The sequence below is a fragment of the Heteronotia binoei genome, chromosome 4 (genome assembly GCF_032191835.1).
Source record: "Heteronotia binoei isolate CCM8104 ecotype False Entrance Well chromosome 4, APGP_CSIRO_Hbin_v1, whole genome shotgun sequence".
NCBI lineage: Eukaryota > Metazoa > Chordata > Lepidosauria > Squamata > Gekkonidae > Heteronotia > Heteronotia binoei.
In genome coordinates, this window is record NC_083226.1 from 166,760,926 (window position 1) to 166,783,473 (window position 22,548).

The 22,548-nt window shown below is 47.6% G+C and overlaps 1 protein-coding gene across 5 annotated transcripts in view; it reads left to right on the plus strand.

The window, feature by feature from the left end:
* The first annotated feature begins 3,349 nt into the window (after positions 1 to 3,349).
* Positions 3,350 to 22,548, plus strand: part of MYO5B (myosin VB) — a 520,179-nt gene continuing 500,980 nt past the window's right edge. For all 5 annotated transcript variants that reach the window (XM_060236175.1, XM_060236177.1, XM_060236176.1 and 2 more), the window contains exon 1: positions 3,350 to 3,391. In XM_060236175.1, coding sequence (XP_060092158.1) covers positions 3,365 to 3,391 — 27 coding nt within the window. In that variant the 5' untranslated portion in view covers positions 3,350 to 3,364. The remainder of the gene's footprint in view (positions 3,392 to 22,548) is intronic.

Genomic DNA, 22,548 nt, shown 5'->3' on the forward strand with positions numbered 1-22,548 from the left:
AGCTGTTGTTATGCAGTGTGTCTAGTAGGGCCAGGAGATCTTAAGATTGTCTGGCAGTCAGATGTTCTAGCTCAGGGGTGTCAAACATGCGGCCCTGGGGCTGAATCAGGCCCCTGAAGGGTTTTTATCAGGCCCCTGAGCAACTGGCTGTCACCTCCTTCCTTCTCCCTATATCTTGCTTCCTTCTGATAACAGCTTGCTTTGCAAGATTTGCTCAATTGCACAGGCACTACAGAGCAAAACCTCTGTTTTCTCCATTGGCTGAGGCTCCTCCCTTGGGGAGGAAGGGGAGGAGTAGCTTTCTTTGCCAGGCCCTCATTCGTACAGCAGAGCTACTGAGGCAAGCTTCTCTTCCTTCTATTGGCTGAGGTTCCTTCTCCTCATCCCCTGAGGAAGAAAGGAAAGAGCCAGGGCTTCCTTTGCCCAGTTCCTTGAATTACACGGGAGAGTAATAATAATAATAATAATAATAATAATAAATTTTTATTTATATCCCACCCTCCCCGCTGAGGCAAGCACCTTTAAGACCAATGAGTGCTAATGTTTTAAGCATGTTTTAAGTATTTTTTTTTAAAAAAAACCCTTTGTGTTTGTCTGTGTCCTTTATAAAATTTATGTCTGTGCTAACTAATCTTATTTTTTTTGCACAAAAAAGGATTTTATTTTCAACAACAAAAGACAAAAAACAAATAAACAATTAAACAACAACAACAACAAAAGCATTATTAACAAACCTATATACATTTATCTAGTGGAGCGAAATTACTGAGACTAATACAAGTAATGTTATTCTATCCATTCAAATCCCAATTGTTTGGCCCATTCATACATTGGATACCAAGCTTTCTTACACTCTTCCAGATTAACTAATCTTAAATGCGTACACACATGACCCGGTCCAACATGGCCCGGCCCAACAAAGTCTCATTTATGTCAGATTCGGCCCTCATAACAAATGAGTTTGACATTGCTGTTCTAGCTCTTTGGTATTCTGCACCAGTAGGTGGCAAATGATATGAGCATTTTATTCATCAGATGTTTGAGAAGTGGTTTGCCATCGCCTGCCTCTGCGTGGCAGCTCTGTTATTCCTTGATGGTCTCCCATGCGGATATTAGCCAAGACCGACCCTGTTTAGCTTTCAAGATCTGACAAGACTGGGCTTGCCTGAGCTTTCCGGGTCAGGGCGCTTAAAGCCACTTGCGGACCTCTGCTCCATATATTTATCTAATCCCCTCTTGACGCTGTCTCTGCTTGTAGCTGTCCTTTCCATAGCCCTCCCTTTGCAAGACCTGAGCCAGGCTGCTAACAGGGTGTTTGGGAGCTTGTTAATTCACGGGGCGGCCATGAGTAGGAAACTGCTCAATGGCCCTTAAGAAGAAGGAATAGCTCGCTTTGCCAGGCTCTCTCAATCGCACAGCAGAGTTACTGAGCCAAGTATCTCTTCCTTCTATTGGCTGAGGCTCCCCCCCCCCAGTCCCCTGGGGAAGGAAGGAAAGAGCCAGAGCTCCCTTTGCCCAGTTCCCTGGATCCCATGGGAGAAATACAAAGAAAGCATCTTTAAGACCAACAAGTGCTAATGTTTTAAGCATATTTTAAGTTATCAAAGATTTCAGGTTTTCACGGCTGGTAACATCATTAGGGTTTGTAGAATCTTTCGGGATCAACTGCCGTGTTCTACTGGAGAAAGTTTTCCTTCCAGACGTTCCTTCCAGCTGAGAACGAAACGTCTGGAAGGAAAACTTTCTCCAGTAGAACACGGCACTTGATCCCGAAAGATTCTACAAACCCTAATCATATTTTAAGTTTTAAAAAAAATATATTTGTGTTTGTCTGTGTTCTTTATAAAGTTTGTATCTCTGCTACCTAATCTTAGATAGGTACATGCATGGCCCGGCCCAACTAGGTCTTATTTATGTCAGATCTGGTCCTCATAACAAATGAGTTTGACACCCCGGACTAGAAGAAGAAGAAAAAGACAGCAGATTTATGCCCCACCCTTCTCTCTGAATCAGAGACTCAGAGCGGCTTACAATCTCCTTTATCTTCTCCTCCCACAACAGACACCCTGTGAGGTGGGTGGGGCTGAGAGGGCTCTCACAGCAGCTGCCCTTTCAAGGACAAGTCCTGCAATAGCTATGGCTGACCCAAGGCCATTCCAGCAGGTGCAAATGGAGGAGTGGGGAATCAAACCCGGTTCTCCAAGATAAGAGTCCGCACGCTTAACCACTACACCAAGCTGCCCTTTCAAGGACAACTCCTACGAGAGCCATGGCTGACCCAAGGCCATTCCAGCAGCTGCAAGCGGAGGAGTGGGGGATCAAACCCGGTTCTCCCAGATAAGAGTCTGCATGCTTAACCACTACACCAAGCTGCCCTACACCTCCCCCCGGGAGGGGGGGGGGAGATCACTACACCAAACTGGCCCAGGATGAGGTACCTTCCAACTCTATGATTCTACGATCTGGGTAGCATGAGCCTGAGAAACCAATAGTAACATGTCAAAATGTGAGAATGTCTGCTAGTCATTCTGTTGGTTATAAACCTGGGCCAAAATGAGGTCCTAAATCGGGAGCCACATGTGGCTCTTTCCACAGATATTGTGTGGCTCTCAAAGTCAAGCCAGCCGACAGCTTGAAAAATGCATTTAAAGTTTGCTTTCTTTCACCTCTCCCTTCCCTATCTTCCTTCCTTCCTTCCTTCCTTCCTTCCTTCCTTCCTTCCTTCCTTCCTTCCTTCCTTCCTTCCTTCCTTCCTTCCTTCCTTCCTTCCTTCCTTCCTTCCTTCCTTCCTTCCTTCCTTCCTTCCTTCCTTCCTTCCTTCCTTCCTCTGACGTTCCTTTCTTGTGGCTCTCAAACATCTGACATTTATTCTATGTGGCTCGTACCATAAGCAAGTCTGGCCACCCCTGCCCTAAAGGTTGCTCCAGGATTCGACTCCACCGCCCCCCCCCCACCCCGCAGCAAGAGTTCGTCCTGTCTCCAGCCGGCCTGAAGGGGGAGCCCTTGCCTCACTTCCCCTCCCGGGCCGTGCGCCACCGAGCCGAGCCGAGCCGGCGCTACAAACGGCCGGGCGAAGCAACTCCCGGCGAAGCTCGCCTCGCCGCACCTGCGCCGCCAAAGTGGAAGCGAGCGACCAGCCGGCCCCTCCCCGATCCGCGCTGGGAGTGCCCGGCCAACCAGCTCCGCCTCGCTTCGGGGAAGAAAAAGTTCAGCCGGGCAAAGGTCGCAGAAGGCAGCGGGGGAAGGCGGCGGCGGGGTTGCGGGCGCTGAGCGGGCTCGGCCGGAGAGAGAGCTGGAGCGTCGCCCTTTCCCCCTCCGTGGATGCGCCCCTGTGCCTGCGCCGCTGCGCCCCCCCAGCTTGGACATGTCGGTGGTGGAGCTTTACACCAAGGTAAGGAAACGGGGGTTGGAGGGGGCACCTCCATTGCTCCTGCTGCTTCCTTTGGAGTGGGGGGGCCGACCCGATCCTGCCCTGCCGCTAGGCAAACTAGGCGATTGCCTAGGGCGCCCTAGGCAATTGGGTACCCCCGTGTGACTCCCTGATGTTATCAGTGCGGGGGGGGCACTAGAAGTTAGCTTTGCCTAGGGTGCCAGACGGTCCAGGATTGGCCCCGGGAGGGGGGGGGGAGATCATATCTAATCTGGAAGCCTTTTTGCTGCGGCGGAGACACCCCCCTCCCCAGCCTCCCCGGAGTTTATTTTTTTTTGGGGGGGGGGTTACTTTTTTCATGCGCTCGCCTTTGGACGTGCCGCTTGGTTTGCGGCTCTTCTGCAGTGCAGGGTATAAGCTTCGGGTTGGTTCCTTTACGGGGAAAGTCGGTTCCCTCTTTTCTTTGAGACTTTTAAAATGCCTGCTTGTTTGTGGCACAGCTATATAAAACACAGGAAAATGCACTCCTCATACAAGTCGTGATCTTATATCACAGCGAACTTTATATGTATTGGGCAACAATAAATTTGGAATTTTATGCAGTTACTCTATTAATACCAAACATTCAAATCCTGTATCTCCAGCTGTAGCAAAGTACTGGTAAGTTATTGCTTGGCTCTGGCTGGCAACGGCTGGCTGGGGGGCAGGTGGAGGTCTTTCCCCGACCTGGTCCTTTTGAAACTGCAGGAGCTGGGAACCGAACCTGGGAACTTATGCAGCTGCCCTGCTGATGTAGCCGGTGATTCTTTGGCATAGTATAGGTCTGAAATGAGTTTCCCTATACTCAGGCCTCATTTGGGGCAGGAGCTCCCAGGAGTGGGGCTCCGGAACCTCTAAATGTTATTGTGCTCTTTCTTTCTAATCCTCCCCTCCCCCCTAAATACTTGCTTCTGGGCTCCGTTGTTCAAAACCCCCTGTGAGAATTTTGCTGAACTCTTAAGGTATAACACTTTCTAATATTTCCCCCCACAAAAAAAAACAAAATGGAGAAATAACCAAAAGACAGAGAGCAGACAGATGGCAATCCTCAATGCTACTGTGGCCACATAGGAGAAAGTCATTTTAAAAGTATGATGGGAGTAAGGTTTTATTATGACAAGTCTCGTTCAAGAAACCTTTTAAGGTAGATGCTAAGCTGATCTGATTGAGTACATGTTGTGATCTGATTGAGTACGTGTTCCGGAGACGTCAGGTGCGTGGCAGATGCAAAGGAGTTGTGCTAATGAGCTCCGGCAGCTCTTTTTCTACGAATTGGATCTTGGCCAGCTCCGCGGGGCCTGCAAGACCACTCTCTTCTGGTCGGCTTTTAACTGACGCTGAGCCTGTGCTGTAGGGGAATTGGAGAAATACTGTTGCCGTTGAAATTATCCAACATCAAAGAGGCTACCACCAAATCATTTTTGACTGTTTTAATTACTGAATGTGAAATTTTATAATGTATGGATTTTAATGGATTGTTGCGGTTTCATGCTGTGATCCGCCTTGAGCTTGCCTCGGCGGGGAGGGCGGGATATAAATCAAATACAGTACGTAAGTAAGAAATGACCCCTTGTCTATACTGAATGAGATTATAAGAAATGGCTGGATATTGAGTCAGGCTGCCTGTCTTTTAAGGCTGGGAGTGTCGGCTTGGACTGGCGGTGGTTCTGTTGGGTAGAGATCTTTCACATCACTGCTTTCTTAAAAAAACAAAACCTGGCAAAGGGAGCTGTTGTCTCTCAAAAGCCGATTCCCTGGAAATCCAGTTGATCCCCTGCTCTTTTTAAAATCGGGGGTTGCCGGGGTCCGGACTTCAGATTGATAGGTTCCCTGGTGTTTTTTTCTTTTGTTTGTTTGTTTTGAGCGTCTCTTTTTAGCATCAACGTTTTTTGTGGAACCATCTCTCCCCTTCCATGAAAGTAGCTGCACCTTGTTAGTATTTTTGGACTAAGAAAATACAGCAACAGATTAAAACGGCAATGCTTAGAATGCCTACAGATTTGTTGATCCTTTCTTTACAATACACCACATTTTAAGAAGGATATAGACAAGCTGGAACGGGTCCAGAGGAGGGCAACGAAGATGGTGAGGGGCCTGGAGACTTAGTCCTGTGAAGAGAGGTTGAAGGAGCTGGACCTGTTTAGCCTGGAGAGGAGGCAGCTGAGAGGTGATATGATTACCATCTTCTTGAAGGGCTGTCCTATAGAGGATGGTGTGGAATTGTTTTCTGTGGCCCCAGAAGGTAGGACCAGAACCAATGGGTTGAAATTAAATCAAAAGAGTTTTCGGCTCAACATTAGGAAGAACTTCCTGACTGTTAGAGCGGTTCCTCAGTGGAACAGGTTTCCTCGGGAGGTGGTGGGCTCTCCTTCCTTAGACGTTTTTCAACAGAGGCTAGATGGCCATCTGACAGCGATGAAGACCTGTGAATTTAGGGGGAGGTGTTTGTGAGTTTCCTGCATTGTGCAGGAGGTTGGACTAGATAACCCTGGAGGTCTCTTCCAAATCTATGATTCTATGAATACATCTGAGGCCCCAAACCCCAGGCTGGGAACGAGACCTTCTGCGCACACAGCAAATGCTCTCTCTGAGCCAAGGTCTCTCTCTCTTCATTATGCCCTGCACATAGCTTTGAAACTCTTGGAAGTTAGTTGTTTCCCTTATGGAAGGAAGGGGGAGGAAGTATCAGTGTAACGGTGAATGTATTTCGCTTTTTTTTTTTTCAGAGGGGAAGGCTGTGGCCTCCTCAAGTGACTTCCTGGAAGTGTGGCTTCAAGGTTAGAGTTTGAGTCAGGGAGACCTGGGTTCGACTCATTCCACAACCGCTGTGGAGCTGGGGGCTGCCTCTCCAGGTGGTTGTGGGGATAAAAATGGGTTGGGTGCTGCTGTGATGATCTCTCTAGTATGGATGGGTGCAAACTGGTTCTCAAACTTACCTGCATAAGTGATCGGGACTGTGGTCTCTACTGCTGCTTGTGGTTTATTGTAGCTGGATCCTATTTATGTAATCTCGGTACCGTTGAAGGTGTGATGTTGATGTTGTGCTTAAGCTCTTTCTAGGCCAGGGGTGGTCAAACTTGCATAATGTTTGAGAGCTGCAAGACAGGAAGGCAGACTGGCAGGAAAGCAGGCAGGCAAATATATGGGGGGGAGAGAGGCAAAAAGAAAGCAACTTTAAATGTATTCACCAAGCCAGCCAATGGGGCAGCATGGGCTTTGAGAGCCACATAGAATAATCAGATGTTTGAGAGCCACAAGACAGGAAGGAAGGACAGAAAGGCAGAAAGAAAGCAAGTAGATGGGGAGGAAGAGATGGAAAGAAAACGACTTTAACTTTAGATGCATTCTCCAAGATGCCATGACCTTCCTTGTGGCTGTCAGGAAAAGGCAGTTGAAACTTTTGTTGCCATGGGGCTCTGGCTGCTGCGGCAACCAAGGCTCAGCTGGCCTTCCTCCGCCCACCTGTTCCCTTGCCAGGTGGAGCTGCAGAAACATCCTTTGGACAGCACTCCGTGCAGTTCACCTTCTCTCCCTAGAGAGCCTGTTCGGTGCAGTGGTGAAGAGCAGTAGACTCTGATATGGAGAGCCGGGTTTGATTACCCAGTCCTCCACTTGCAGCTGCTGGAATGGCCTTGGGTCAGCCATAGCTCTCGTCGGAGTTGTCCTTGAAAGGGCAGCTTCTGTGAGAGCCCTCTCAGACCCCCCCACACACCTCACAGGGTGTCTTTTGTGGGGAGAGAAGATATAGGATATTTGTAAGCTGCTCTGAGTCTCTGATTCAGAGAGAAGGGTGGGATATATATTTTCAATTCTCCTCCTCCTTCTCCTCCTCCTCCACATGCAGCCTGGTGGGTGACCTCAGGTCTCAGTTATTTCAGAGCTCTCTCAGCGCCACCAGCCTTACAGGGTGTCTGTTATGGGGAGAGGAAGAGAAAGCGATTGTAAGCCACTCTGAGACTCCTTCTGGTCCTGACGGGCAGGGTATAAAACCAAACCGCCTCGTTTCCTAAGAACCCTTTCCTAAAAATCCCTGCCATCCATAGCCACTTTTACCCACCCTAAATAGCGTGCTTTCAAATCCACTTTCAGTGCACTTTGGAATTGGATTTTACTGTGTGAAAGGGAAAAATCCACTCACAAATGGTTGCTGAAGTAAGTTGAAACCATGTTATTTAGGGTGTTGTTGCTGTCAGGTTCTGCCAGTGATTCATGCAAAATATGTTTCCCTGTTCTCTGGAGTGCCAGCGGCCCCCTAAAGGAGAGGGGGTACTTTCTGGGTTGTATAATAAATGCAGGCCTCATTTTGAACAGGAGGTTGCAGGAGCGGAGTTCTGGAACCTCTGAATTTTATTGTGTTCTCTTTCTTTCTTTCTTTCTTTCTTTCTTTCTTTCTTTCTTTCTTTCTTTCTTTCTTTCTTTCTTTCTTTCTTTCTTTCTTTCTTTCTTTCTTTCTTTCTTTCTTTCTTTCTTTCTTTCTTTCTTTCTTTCCTTCTTTCTTTCTTTCTTTCTTTCTTTCCTTCTTTCCTTCTTTCCTTCTTTCCTTCCTTCTTTCCTTCTTTCCTTCTTTCTTTCTTTCCGCCCCCCCCCGCCCCCAGTACTTGTTTCTGGGCTCCATTGTTCAACCCCCCTGTGAGAATTTTGCTGAACTCTAAGATTCCCCCCCCACAAATTTTGCTGAACACTAATATTCTCCCCCCCCCCCCTCAAAATGGGAAAAGAATCAAAACATATCAGGCAGACAGATAACTCTTCATCATGCCACTATGGCCACATAGGAGAAAATAATTTAAAAGGTACGATGGGAGTAAGGTTTTCTTATGACAATTATAATCCAAGAAGCATTTTAAGGTGGAAGCTGAGCTGATCTAATTTAGTACACCTTCTGGAGATGTCATATGCAAATAGTGTGGCATATGCAAATGAGTTGTGTTAATGAGCTCCAGCACCTTTTCCCCCCCTAAAAAATGACCCCTGATTAAATGAATTGTTTTTAATGGGTTCCTCTTCCTTTGGAATGGGATTGCTGACTTCCAGGCAGGGAAAAAAGAAAGCCAGTGGACTCTGTACAAAAAATAGTTTCCCACATGTTATTAAAAATATACCAGTTTATCACATTTCAAGCATATACATTGAATAAATACTTTCTTATCCCACTTCTTTCCTTTGCAATCCAACCTCCCCAGTAGCCTGTAGGACAATTACCATTAGGAATGGATAGTTTATAACATTTTGTTGTTCAGTCGCACAGTAGAGTCCGACTCTTGGCGACCCTATGGACAAAGTCACGCCAGGCCCTCCTGTCTTCCACCATCCTCCGAAGTCTGCTCAAATTTGTGTTTGTTACATCAGTAACGCTGTCCAGCCATCTCCCTTTTTGCCATCCCCTTCTTCTTTGGCCTTCTGTCTTTCCCAGCATCAGGGTCTTCTGCAGGGAGTGCTCCCTTCTCATTGGGTGGCCAAAGGATTTGAGCTTCAGCTTCAGCATCTGACCTTCCAGGGAACAGTCTGGGTTGATTTCCCTTAGGACTGACTGATTGGATCTTCTTGCAGTCCAAGGGACTCTCAAGAGTCTTCTCCAGCACCACATCTCAAAAGCATCTATTCTTCTGTGCTCGGCCTTCCTTATTGTCCAACTCTCACAGCCATACATTACTACTGGGAATACCATCGCTTTGACTATACGGGCTTTTGTTGGCAGGGTGATGTCTCTACTTTTTATTATACTGTCCAGGTTCACCATAGCTGTCCTCCCAAGGCGCAAACGTCTTTTAATTTCGTGGCTACAGTCACCATCCGCAGTGATCTTGGATCCCAGAAATGTGAAATCAGTCACGACTTCCACGTCTTCCCCTTCTATTTGCCAAGGTGTGATGGGGCCAGATGCCATGATCTCAGTTTTTTTGATGTTGAGTTTCAAGCCTACTTTTGTGCTCTCCTCTTTCACCTTCAACAAGAAGTTCTTTAGGTCCTCCTCACTTTCTGCCATTAGAGTAGTGTCATCTGCATATCTGAGGTTGTTGATGTTTTTTCCCTCCCGGCAATCTTAATTCCAGTTTCTACCATTAGGTAATTGACAAGATAAATTACAAACTATCCATTCCTGTGTTTTAACAATTTATTGATAACGTATGGTTACAAAACTTAATTATAAATTTTCAGTACTAACCCATATGATATTTCAATCCCCCCTCCCTCCAATGTTGACTTCCCCAGAGTTATAGATTTAAGTTCAATCCTAAAGGTACTACTAACCGATCAAAGTTCAATATATTTTTTTCTCTCATTAATACTAAAAGATTGTCCAATGTCTTTTCACCTTCCACTCTTTCTCCATATAACCTTTAAATTTCTTCCACTCCTTTTTGAATATATCTAAACCATGGTCTCTTAGAGTTCTAGTAAGTTTGTCCATCTCACTCCACGATAAAACTTCCATAATCCAGTCCCATTTCTCTGGTATTTTTTCTTGTTTCCACAGCTGTGCATATAATGTCCTAGCAGCTGAGAGCAAGTACCAAATTGAAGTCCTATCCTCCTTTGGAAATTTTTCTAATTGTAATCCAAGCAAAAGAAGTCTCTGCAGTTTTCTTGAAACCGTACCCCAAAATTTTGGAGATTTCTTGCTTTTATCTTCCAGTACTTTTTCGCTTTTTCACAAGTCCACCACATATGAAAGAAAGAACCTTCATGTTTTTTACATTTCGAACATCTATCCGACACCTCAAACTATCCATTCCTAATATGGATTGAACTCTTGGGTTCCCCCAAGACCTTGTATATCCATTAAACAAGAATATGGGACTACGAGCTGTAAGAACTATTTATCTGAAATTTGGTAAATTGGTATCATTTTTAAAATAACGTATTGGGGACTGTTTGTTGCATGGAATCCATTGACTTTCTTTTTTGCTCTGTACTGTGCCGTTGCCTAGTCTTCTGGTGGGGCCTGGAGATCTCCTGGAATTACAGCTGCTCTTGAGATAAAGGGGTAAATGTCCCTGGAGAAAATGGCTGCCTTGGGGGGTGGAACCTTTGGCGTTACGGAGTTCTCGCTCTGGTGCTTCCAGGCTTCTCAGCTCCTCATGCTCTGCTTACTGGGTGTCCCATTTTGTTGATTGGACTGACTCACTAAGCCTGGGTTGCCGAGTCCAATTCAAGAAATATCTGGGGACTTCAGGGATGGAGTGAGGAGACTTTGGGGGTGGAGCCAGGAGACGCTGGGGGCGGAACCAGGAGCAAGGTTGTGATGAGCATAATTGAACTCCAAAGGGAATTCTGGCCATCAAATTTAAGGGACCGCACTCCTTTTACATGCCTTCCGTCCATTTGGAAATAATGAAGGATAGGGGCACCTTATATATGGAGAAAGAGTGGAATGTAAAAAGACATTGGACAATTTTTTAGCATTAATGAGAAAAAAAAATTATATTGAGCTTTGATCAGTTAGTAGTACCTTTAGTATGTAAATCTATAACTTCGGGGAAGTCAACATTGGAGGGAGGGGGGATTGAAATACCATATGGGTTAGTACTGAAAATTTATAATTAAGATTTGTAACCATATGTTATCAATAAATTGTTAAAATACAAAGGATAGGGGCACCTTCTTTTGGGGCTCATAGAACTGGACCCCCTAGTCCAACCTTTTTCAAACTTGGAGGGTCATTTGAGAAGAGGCTTCAGATGCTATGCTGAAAATTTGGTGCCTCTACCTAAAAACACAGCCTCTCTGGAGCCCCAGATACCCATGGCACAATTCTCTATTATACACTATGGGAATCGGTCCCCACAGGGAATAATGAAGGGCCCAGCAGACATTTCCCTCCCCCTCCCGCTTTCTGATGATCCTGAAATGGGGGGAGTGCCTCCAAACTGGGGGATCCGCTGCCCCCACCCGGGGATCGGCAACACTACACTAAGCATCAGGGGGTTTTTTTGAAGAAAAAGCCTAGCAGGGACTCATTTGCATATTAGGCCACACCCCCTGACACCAAGCCAGCCGGAACTGTGTTCCTGCTTTTTTTTAAAAAAGCTCTGCAAAGCATTCACCTGGAGTCCCTTTGAGAAAGGTGAAGTAGAAATAATATATATAATTAAAACAATCCCCACTGAGGTCTCCCCCTTCCCAAATTCTCCCCTCTCCCAAAGCTCCTCTCCCAAATCTCCAGGATTTTCCTAACTTGGAGTTGGCAACTGTACTTTGAGGGTCTGCTTGGCCAGAGGAGAGACTCGCTGCCCTGCTTCTCCTGGAGATCTGGGGAAGGAGAGGGCGTCTCCCCCTTATCCCTGGCCCCGTGGGGCTGCTCCCCTCCCAAGATGCAATGCTGGAGTGGATGGTGTGAATGACCTCCTAACAAAACCCCCACTGGGGCAGGCTGGGGGCTGGCTTTGGGCTCCTCTGACAGTTCTTGGGTGATGGGGAAGGCTTTTTCCTTCCTGGATTCAACTTAGGGTTGCCAATCCCCAGGTGAGGGCAGGGGATCCTCAGTTTGGAGGCCCTCCCCCTGCTTCAGGGTCATCAGAAAGCAGCAGGGGGGGGGATGTCTGCTGGGCAGTCCATTATTCCCGTAGACTGTAATGGAGAATTGATCTGTGGGTATCTGGGGCTATGCGGGGGCTGTTTTTTGAGGTAGAGGCACCAGATTTTCAGCATAGCATCCGGTGCTTCCCCCCAAAGTACCCTCCAAGTTCCAAAAGGATTGGACCAGGGGGTCCAATTCTATGAGCCCCAAAAGAAGGTGCCCCTATCGTTCATTATTTCCAATGGAGGGAAGGCATTAAAAAGGTGTGCAGTCTGTTTCAATGTGGTGGTCTGAACTCCCTTTGGAGTTCTATGATGCTTGTCACAACCTTGCTCCTGGCTCCACTCCCGAAGCCTCCTGGCTCCACTCCCGAAGCCTCCTGGCTCCACTCCCAAAGTCCCCAGATATTTCTTGAATTGGATTTGGCAACTCTAATCCAGCTGCCCAGGGAGAGCCATCCCGCTGGAATCTGCATCCGGCGTCTTCCTGCTTTGGGTTACCGAGTCCCAACCTGCTGAACCAGCCTTTTACTTTTGGAACAGGTAATCATACAGCAGGCGAGGGAGGGAGGCAGGACTTCTGTTCCTCATGCCGGTTCCTCCCTGGGTCCTTCCGCCCGCCCCGTTTTGCCTGCGGTAGGATGCAGGTGATTTCTCAAATAAGATAAATGCTAGCTCTCCGCCTCGCCAGCTGGCAACCTGAAGCGATTTGGGCTCGGTTTCCTTTGGAGTAGCTGCCTCTCTTCCGGGCCTCTTGGAACTGGTAGGCCTTGCTGGCAAGGTGCCGTGGGATGGAGAGAGATGGTGCCTGCGCGGATGGGGAATTTCGATTTAAAGGGGCCTACCCCAAGGTGAGTGTGTATGAACGGAGGTTGGACTGCTCAGTTTTTTTATTCATCGCTGATGACAGGGCTGAGGTTCAGCCCTGTGTTTTGTTGAGGAAGCTGAGGATCTGAGGGAAAGAGTGCCTCTGTGTGTGTACAGAGTGTGTTTTCTTTTAGAGGCTTTGATGCCCCTTCTGTGGGAGCTCAATTCTCTTCCGGAATGAGCTGAACACATTGACGACTGGATTGCTCTTTGGGCAGCTCTGTCTCTTGGTGAGTGAGGAATGGAGGGGCCACCTTTGTCTTGGCAGGGAAGCCGACAAGATCTCGTTTACAACTTTTGATGTCAATGCGGGGTGGGTGGGTAGCAGCTCTCTCTGCCCACCTGCTTAGCAATCTGTTTGTGTGAAATCTCTCTTAGTTTGGGGTTGGCTGTGGAACTCATGGACACCTGAATCTGCCTTACACTGAATCAGACTCTTGGTCCCTCAGTCTTCTCAGACTGGTAGCAGCTCTCCAGGGGCTTATGTATCACCTTCCGTCGGGGTCTTGTTAAGTGGGGGTGCCAGGGGTTGAACTTGGGACCTTCTGCATGCCAAGCGGATGCTCTGCCACTGAGCCATAACCCCTCCTAGGCCAGGGCGATGTACTTTCAGTACCTGTGTGACAGGCAAACTGGGCTTCTCAATCCTGCTCAGCTGGAAGGAAAATGGGCTGGTTTCAGAGTAGGCTGAGAGACGGCGGAAGATTGGGACAAAATGAGCTCGCTCCTGTTTAAGCTGCTCAGAATTCCTTGGCAAACCGGTGGAATTAGTAGTGTAATATATGAGAAGGGATTTCAACAAAGCTCTTCTTAACACCTGGCTGAGGAGTGTGGCAGACTGGTTAGAGTGTCAGAGGAGGAGTTGGAGGACCCAGGTTCGAATCCCCACTCTGCCGAAGAAGCTTGCGGGGTGGCCTTGGGCTAGTCACATTCTCTAAGCCTACCCACCTCAAAGTGTGGTGGTAGCAAGGATAAAATGGAGAAGAGAACGATGTTGGAAGTTGGTTGGGATCCCCCGTGGGGAGAAAAGATTAAAATGTTGAAATAAAGCAAGATTACACATGCTAAAATCTGCACTTTAAAAAACTGCAGCTTCTCTCTCTTTGCACGCGTCTTTAAATTATGGGTTGCTGTTCTTTTTTGCATTTACTTTTGGCTGGGTATCCTGGTTGTTAGAAACCCCCGTGGTTTCTCAAGCTACAAAGCAAAGAGTAGAGTATTTTCAGCCTCTGAAGGTGATGTAGTTTTGAAGGAAAGGAAAGGTCCTCTGTGCAAGCACCAGTCATTTCCGACTCTGAAGTGACATTGATTTCACAACGTTTTCACAGCAGACTTTTTACGGGGTGGTTTTCCATTGCCTTCCCCAGTCATCTACACTTTCCCCCAGCAAGCTGGCTCCTCATTTTACTGACCTCAGAAGGATGAAAGTCTGAGTCAACCTCGAGCCGGCTACCTGAAAACCCAGCTTCCACCGGGGATTGAACTCGGGTCGTGAGCAGAGCTTAGAACTGCAGTACTGCAGCTTGTAACACTCTGTGCCTCAGAGCATGCAAATCTTTGGATGGCAGTGAAGAAACGGAATACTCCAAAAGAAATTTCCTGACCACACACATACTATTCCAGGGATGGCCAAGCTTGCTTAACATAAGAGCCACGTAGAATAAATGTCAGATGTTTGAGAGCTGGATGGATGGTGGATAGATAGAGGAGAGAGAGGTGGAAAGAAAGCAACTTTAACTTCAAATGCATTCTCCAAGCCAGTTGACAGTGGAGGGGGCTTTGAGAGCCACACAATATGTGTGGAAGAACCATATGTGGCTCCCGAGCCACAGTTTGACTGCTCCTGTATTATGCCTTCAGCTGGGGATCTGTGATTGGATCTCCTGGTCAAGTACTTCCACCTTAAAAGCAGCCGTTGATGGAGGGATACAGAAGGAGCAGAGAAAATCTGACTCTTTTCCTCCATGGAATGCCCCTTGAAGACCTGTTTCTTCCCCCAATCTTGTACGGCAAACTTGCAAAGTGCCAACTTCTCCCCTTCTGGCAGGCTTCATGGCCTCTAATTGTGGTGTGACAGACAGGAATTCAATAGGTGAAGCCTTTCCTGAAATTGAGATGTGATGATGTTGGGGGGGAGGGGGGGCTATTGAATTTATTTCTGTCCTGCAGCTGTTAAAAGTGTAGGGCCCTGCCGTAAGGGTGGGGGGGGGGAGAAGAAATCAACGGTTTGTTTTATTGTTTACTTTGCACATGCCTTTTTTACATGTCTTTCTTTCTAGCAGGGACCCAAAGTCGCCTAACAAACATTTTCCTTTTCTCCATTTTATCCTCACAACAGCTCTGTGAGGCAGGTTAGGCTGAGAGAACTCTGACAGAAGCTGCCCTTTCAAGGACAGCTGTGCAAGAGCTATGGCTGACCCAAGGCCATTCCAGCAGCGGCAAGCAGAGGAGTGGAGAATCAAACCCGGTTCTCCCAGATAAGAGTCCACGCACTTAACCACTACACTAAACTGCCTCTCAAAAGAGAGAAACCAAAATGGGGTGCCTAGAAAAGCCAGGGACCGCTTAAATCGAACTCTTTTCCTGAACAGAGCAAGAACTCCAGGAGGCTACATATGGCTTGCTGTTGATGGTGGTTTCTTTCTAAGCAAGAAACCAGTTTGGTGTTGTGGTTAAGCGTGTGGACTCTTATTTGGGAGAACCGGGTTTGATTCCCCACTCCTCAACTTGCACTGCTGGAACGGCCTTGGGTCAGCCATAGCTCTGGCAGAGGTTGTCCTTGAAAGGGCAGCTGCTGTGAGAGCCCTCTCCAGCCCCACCCACCTCACAGGGTGTCTGCTGTGGGGGAGGAAGATGAAGGAGATTGTGAGCCACTCTGAGATTTGGAGTGGAGGGCGGGATATAAATCCAATGTCATTGTCGTCTTCAAAGCTCAGCGCTCCCATTTTGTTGTTTGCCTCTTTAATGGAGCTGAGCCGTGTGAGGGTTGCTGGACGGACCTGCTCGCTGGCTTGCTCACGTTGACAGGTCCTAATTTCCTGCCTCGGATGGGATTCTTCTGTATCGGGCGGGGCCTGGCGGACTTCCTGGGAAACCTGCGGTGACCTCATTGCTCAGGTGCATGGAAGGGCGGAGCGAGACCCAGTCAGGGAGAGGGGGAGCTGGTCTTTTACCGGCCCGTGATCGAAAAGTGTCCATTGGTTGTTGGGTGCAGGTTTGGTTGAGGAAGATAAAAACTTCTTTTAATGGGGCGATAAGGCTGCTTGTGTTAGGGAAAGCAGTCATGCGCAGCGCTGTGCAAAATAATGAGCGTTGCCAAAGGTCTGATTAAAGAAAAGCTTCTTTCTTTTCCCTGCCCAGGGCATTTCTGAAACCGGAGACCTGTTTCTTTTCCGGAGTGCCAGCTTTGTTATTATCTGCTGCAGCCAAAACAAGGAGGCTCCCCATGCTTTGGAGAGTTTCTCTGTTTGCATTGTTTTCAGATTTAGAAGATGACGACATTGGATTTACATTCCACCCTCCACCCTGAATCTCAGAGTCTCAGAGCGGCTCACAATCTCCTTTACCTTCCTCCCCCACAACAGACACCCTGTGAGGTGGGTGGGGCTGAGGGAGCTCTTACAGCAGCTGCCCTTTCAAGGACAACTCTGCCAGAGCTATGGCTGACCCAAGGCCATTCCAGCAGGTGCAAGTGGAAGAGTGGGGAATCAAACCCAGTTCTCCCAGATAAAAGTCCACGCACTTAACCGCTACACCAAATTGGCTCTCCCAATCCTGTTTTTGGATGTCTTAAACCAGGGGTGTCAAACTTGTTTGTTAGGAGGACCGGAACTGACATAATTGAGACTTTGCCAGGCCGTGTGTGTCATAAAATGTAACACCAAGTAGTGGAGATATAAACTTTATAAAGGACACAGACAAATACAATTTTTTAAAAAACTTTAAATAAAACGTGCTTAAAACATTAGCACTCTTGCAATATTTTGTTTATTGAACAGCCTCTGATAACTGACAACTCTTGCTCTACGGAGGCTCCGCCAACAGAAGGAAGAGAGACTCTGTGTGATTGAGCTCTGCTGTGTGATTGAGAGAGCCTGGCAAGGCAAGTTCTCCTCCCGACTCCTTTCTCCCCAAGGGAGGAGACTTAGCCAATGGAGACAATAGAGGCTTTGCTCCATAGCTCCTGTGCGATTGAGCAAGCCTGGCAAAGCAAGCTGTGATGCAGAAGGAAGCGAGAGAGAGGAAGAAGGAAGCAGATGACAGCCAGTTGCTCGCAGGAGGGATAGGCCCCCTCTGAGGGCCTGATACAGCCCTCAGGCTGCATGTTTGACACCCCTGTCTTAAACTGTTCGACTGATTTTTTTTTAAAGAGTTTGTACTGCTCCTTGAATCTCAGTGAGAAAGATGGGTGATAGATCCACAGACATGGTGCTGCTTATACTGGATCAGAGAGCCAGTGCGGCTTAGTGGTTAGGAGTATCGGACTAGTATCTGGGAGACCCAGGTTCAAATCCCCACTAATCCCATGGAAGCTCACTGGGTGACTTTGGGACAATCGCACCCTCTCAGCCTAACCTGCCTCCGAGGGTGGTTGTGAGGATGGAGGAGAGGAGAATAAATTAGGCCTCCTTGGGGTCGCTACGCAGAGGCAGGCAATGGCTCTCTGAATGACTGTAGCCTAGAAAAACCTTTGGGGACGCCATAATTTGGCTGTGATTTGACCTTACAAAGGGGGGGCAGGGCTTTTTTGTAGCAGGAACTTCTTTTCTATTAGGCCACACCCCTCTTATGCAGCCAATCCTCCTGGAGCTTACAGTAGGCCCTGTATGAAGAGAAGGGTTGCCAAGTCCAATTTAAGAAATATCTGGGGACTTTGGGGGTGGAGCCAGGAGTCTTTGGGGGTGGAGCCAGGATACATTGGGGCGGAGCCGAGAGCAAGGGTGTGACAAGCATAATTGAACTTCAAGGGAGTTCTGGCCATCACATTTAAAGGGACTGCACAAATTTTTAAATGCCTTCCTTCCTAGGAAATAATGAAGGATGGGGCACCTTCTTTTGGGGCTCATAGAATTGGACCCCCTGGTCCAATCTTTTTGAAACTTGGGAGGTATTTTGGGGAGAGGCACTAGAAGCTATACTGAAAATTTGGTGCCTCTATCTCAAAAAACAGCCCCCCCAGAGCCCCCGATACCCGCAGATCAATTCCCCATCATTCCCTATGGGAATGGTTCATAGAGGTGCATGATGGCTCTGGGGGCGGGGCTTTACAGGGGGGAAGCCTGTAAAACCGGGGGATCCCCCTCTGGAACCTGGGGATTGGGAAGCCTAATGAAGAGCCCTGTAAGCTCCTGAAGGATTGGCTACATCAAGAGGGTGTGGCCTAACATGCAAAGGAGTTCCTGCTACAAAAAAAAAAAAAACCCTGGGGAGGAATGTCATCCAGTTAGAGCCTTTCTTTGGCAGATATTATGTTTGCGTGAGATACAGTTCTCTGTGGATTCCCCTGAACAGAAACTGCAGAAGCGTCATGGTGAGGGTTAAGCCCGAACGCACATAATTGGGATCTTCTTCACAGATGTGATTTATTCAGAAGGCATCAACTGAAGTGGTTCCTGTGGTTTAAACATCATAATATTTTGGCTTTCTGTCGGTTGATGTTGCTTAACAGCCTCAGGCTAGCCTCCGGGCCTCTGCTGTGGCTGAAACACAAGGGATGCTTGCTTAAGGGCCGAGGCCATAATATCAAGCAGAAAGCGTGTTCCCCTTCAAAAAGGGCCGAACTATGTGGACTGATTGAGATACCGTACTTTTACTGGGATATGGAGAACAGTTTTTGTATGCCTGTAGATATATCCTGTGTGTATATACAAGAACATAAAAGTCTTGCTGGATCAGACCAGTGGTCCATCTAGTCCAGCATCCTGTCTCATACAGTGGCCAACCAGTTCCTCTGGAGGTCCAACAACAGGGTGTAGAGGTTGAGGCCTTCAAAGAACATAAGAAGAGCCATTCTGGATCAGACAGTGATCCATTTAGTCTAGCATAGGGTTGCCAAGTCCAATTCAAGAAATATCTGGGGACTTTGGGGGTGGAGCCAGGAGTCTTTGAGGGTGGAGTCAGGAGACATTAGGGATGGAGCCAAGATCAAGGCTATGACAAGCATAATTGAACTCCAAAGGGAGTTCTGGCCATCACATTTAAAGGGCCATCACCTTTTCAATGCCTTCCTTCTATAGAAAATAATGAAGGATAGGGGCACCTTCTTTTGGGGCTCATAGTATTGGACCCCCTGGTCCAATCTTTTTGAAACTTGGGGGGTATTTTGGGGAGAGGCACTAGATGCTATACTGAAAATTTGGTGCCTCTACCCCAAAAAACAGCCCCTCCAGAGCCCCAGATACCCGCGGATCAATTCTCCTTGATTTTCTATGGGAATAAATCTCCATAGGGAATAATAGAGTTCCCAGCAGACATTTCCCTCCCCTCCCCACGCTTTCTGACGACCCTGAGAGAGGTTGGGGAAGGGCATACTTGTAATGCTCACTTTTGAGGAAGCTGGATTACAAGACTTCTACGTGGAGGCCTTTAGCTTAATACACTTCCCTCAGGAGGGAAGACTAGAAGGATTGGGTAAATCAGTTCAAGGATATAAGAACATAAGAGAAGCCATGTTGGATCAGGCCAACGGCCCAAGAATGACAGGGTACAGTTCTAGACAGCCTCTGCAAGTTGTTGGGGGTGTGTGTTTGAATACTTGTCTAAAGTAAAAGCTACATGCCTGTAGTAAAACCAGAATATCAGAGCGAAAAGGTAATTATGGAGTAGTTTTCTAAACTCAGGGAGCTTTTAACATGGATACTTTTCTGGGGCGGGGGGGGGGGAGAAGCATGGGCCATCTTACTCCCTGCATGTGGAAATGGTGTGATCTCATACGATGAACTTGTTATAGTGTTTGGACTGGGATCTGAGAGACCCAGGTTCGAATCACAACTCTGTTATGGAAGCTCACTAGATGACCTTGAGCCTGTCATGCAGTCTCAGCCTAACCTACCTCACAGGGTTGTTGTGGGGATCAAACGGAGGAGAGGGGAATGATGTAAGCTGCTTTGTCCCCATTGGGGAGAAAGGCCAGGATATTAGTAATGTGCAGAATTACTCTAGAGAAGGATTCTGTGCTTTCCCAATGCTCCATGGGATTGGACTGCCACTCATGTGCTCTCCCCATTTGTGTGGTGTGTCTGCTGGGCATAATGTTCAACTGCTGAGCTTGGAAAAAATGTGACTTCTAGTTCTCACTCAGGCTACATACAGTCTTGGCCTAATCCAGGAGTGGCCAAACGTGCGTAACGTAAGAGCCACATAGAATGTACGTCAGATGTTTTGAGAGCCACAAGATATGAACATCAGATGTTTGATGTTTGAGAGCCGCAAGGAAGGAAAATAGATTGGGGAGAGAGAGGTGGAAAGAAAGCAACTTTAACTTTATATGCATTCTCCAAGACAGACGACAGGGCAGTGGGGGCTTTAAGAGCCACACAATATGTGTGAAAGAGCCACATGTGTTTCCTGAGCCACAGTTTGGCCACCCCGCTAATCTAACTGGGTTAGGCCAAAAGTGTATGTTGTGAGGGAAAAAGAGGTTGTTGTGAGGGGAAAAAACAGGATAGTGGAACCTGAGCTGTGTAGGGGTACAAATGCAGATGGATGGATGGGAATTAATGCTGTGAGCCCTTTGAGGTGAAAGGCAGTACAGAAATCCTTCAACATGAACATGTGCACTAATTTGACTATTAGTTTGTCAAGAAATGTATGTTTCAAGTTCCTAGCCCAGCTTCAGGGAATTCCACCTGTCCTTTACAGTCAGGCAATCAAAGACTGTGGGAGCTGGTTTTGTTTTTAAAGAACGAAAACCCAGATTTTTGTTTTCCATTGCGCTAAATGACAGATACTTAATTGAATTCCTTAATCTGCATTTAATGGGACAGAGCTGGATTTGCTTATGGTTTCTTTGTACACTTCCGAATATAAGTAAGAGCATTGTGTGAAAGTGATTGCTTTAAAAACTGCGTCAAGGTTACCCTCCCAGTAGGGAAGTTCACTTACTCTGGAGTATTTAATTCATAATGGAGCCTTGAAACATTTAAAGGAACCAAGCCCCTAAAAGCCCAGGTAGAATTATTTGATATTTTAGGATAATCATTGGCTTGTTTGTTCAGTTGTAAACCCACATGGCTACACTCTGAAACCTTTCCATGCACACCAGTGCTCTTGCAGCATGACCAGAAAGCTGAACATACCCAAAGAGGACTGGAGCAGAGATATTTTCACATCAGGTACCATTTTCCAAGTTTCTACACTCTTACAGCAGATCTCCTGGAACGTGGTCATCTTCAGTGGAGGCATCTTTTTATTCACAAAATAAGTGATGTTACAGATTCCTGTTTTAATACATATCTGTACCTGATGTACATTTTTAAAAATCTTACAATTTGTCTGATGATCCAATGACCTGGGAGTAAAGTAGCACAAACTTGAGTTGTTTGGGGTTACCACCATGTTTTTGATTGTTATTTTTATGTCTGATACATATTTTACCTCAGGTTTTAGTAGTTTTAATGTTTTTTGGTTGGCTTTACAATATGACTTTGTGTATGTTTTAATTTTTAGTCAACGTAGTGGCCTTTGTGAGGGCAGAAAGGCAGGATATAAATTTTGTGAAATAAGTGAACAAATAACCTGGACAACAGACATAAGGAGGCAGTCTTCTATTTAATTGAGGGGAATTAGCTTAAAGGAGGCAGAGTGAGATGGGGTAACTGAAGTTTTCCATCTAAGTTTACAGGGATCTTTCGGTTACAGAACTCTTGAAATAAACCACTGCTTTGAAGCAGGATGCCATACTTATGCGACATAATGCTTCCTGGGGCAAGCTGGTGCCTCAGACCCCAAAACAATAAGGGGTCCCAACCCTCCCGCCCTGGCGGGGGAGTCCAGGTTTTCCAGCCTCTTCCCCCGCTCCCCCCCAAAACGGAAGCGGGGGGGGAAGAGGGGGGAAACGGTGCCAAGGAGCGTGGGTCCCTGGCGAGCCGCAAATCTGAAGGCAAAAAGAGAAAGAGGTGTGCGTGTGTCAAGCCGCATGCGCAGTTTTCTGCCGCATGTGCAGTGGCTCTGTTGGAGAGCACGTGCCGTGCAGTTGAGGAACAGGCTGAGGGAAGGCGGGCCGTCCGGCTCGCGGCTGTCTGGCCTCATCTGTGGCGGCGGCGGCGCCCGCAGGACGTTCCAAAGGTCCCGGAGCTATGACCTGCCTCCCTGGCTTCCTCAGCGGCGGCTCTCCCTGCGCCGCCCTCCGCTCCCTGTTCAAATCCTCGGGGCGGCGGCAGCAGCATCAACATCACCATCAACTGCGCTTCACCGCCCGGCGCAGGCGAGGAGGGGAAGCTTGGACGTTAAGGTGAAGCGCCGTTGATGGTGATGTTGATGCTGCTGCCGCCGCCCCGAGGATTTGAACAGGGAGCGGAGGGCGGCGCAGGGAGAGCAGCCGCTGAGGAAGCCTGCAAAATCTCACTTGGAATGAAATGTTCCGTCGGCACTGAAGGGCTTGTGGGAAAGGACGCCAGGACGCCAGAATCCTAAAACGAGATACCCTTTCAGGGCAAATTCTGCCTGCTTGCTTACAAGGAGCCCTAAAGCAAAATACAGCTGGGTTGGTTTCCTGTGAATTTCCCTTCCGAGCCCTGCTTAGTGGAGGGGGC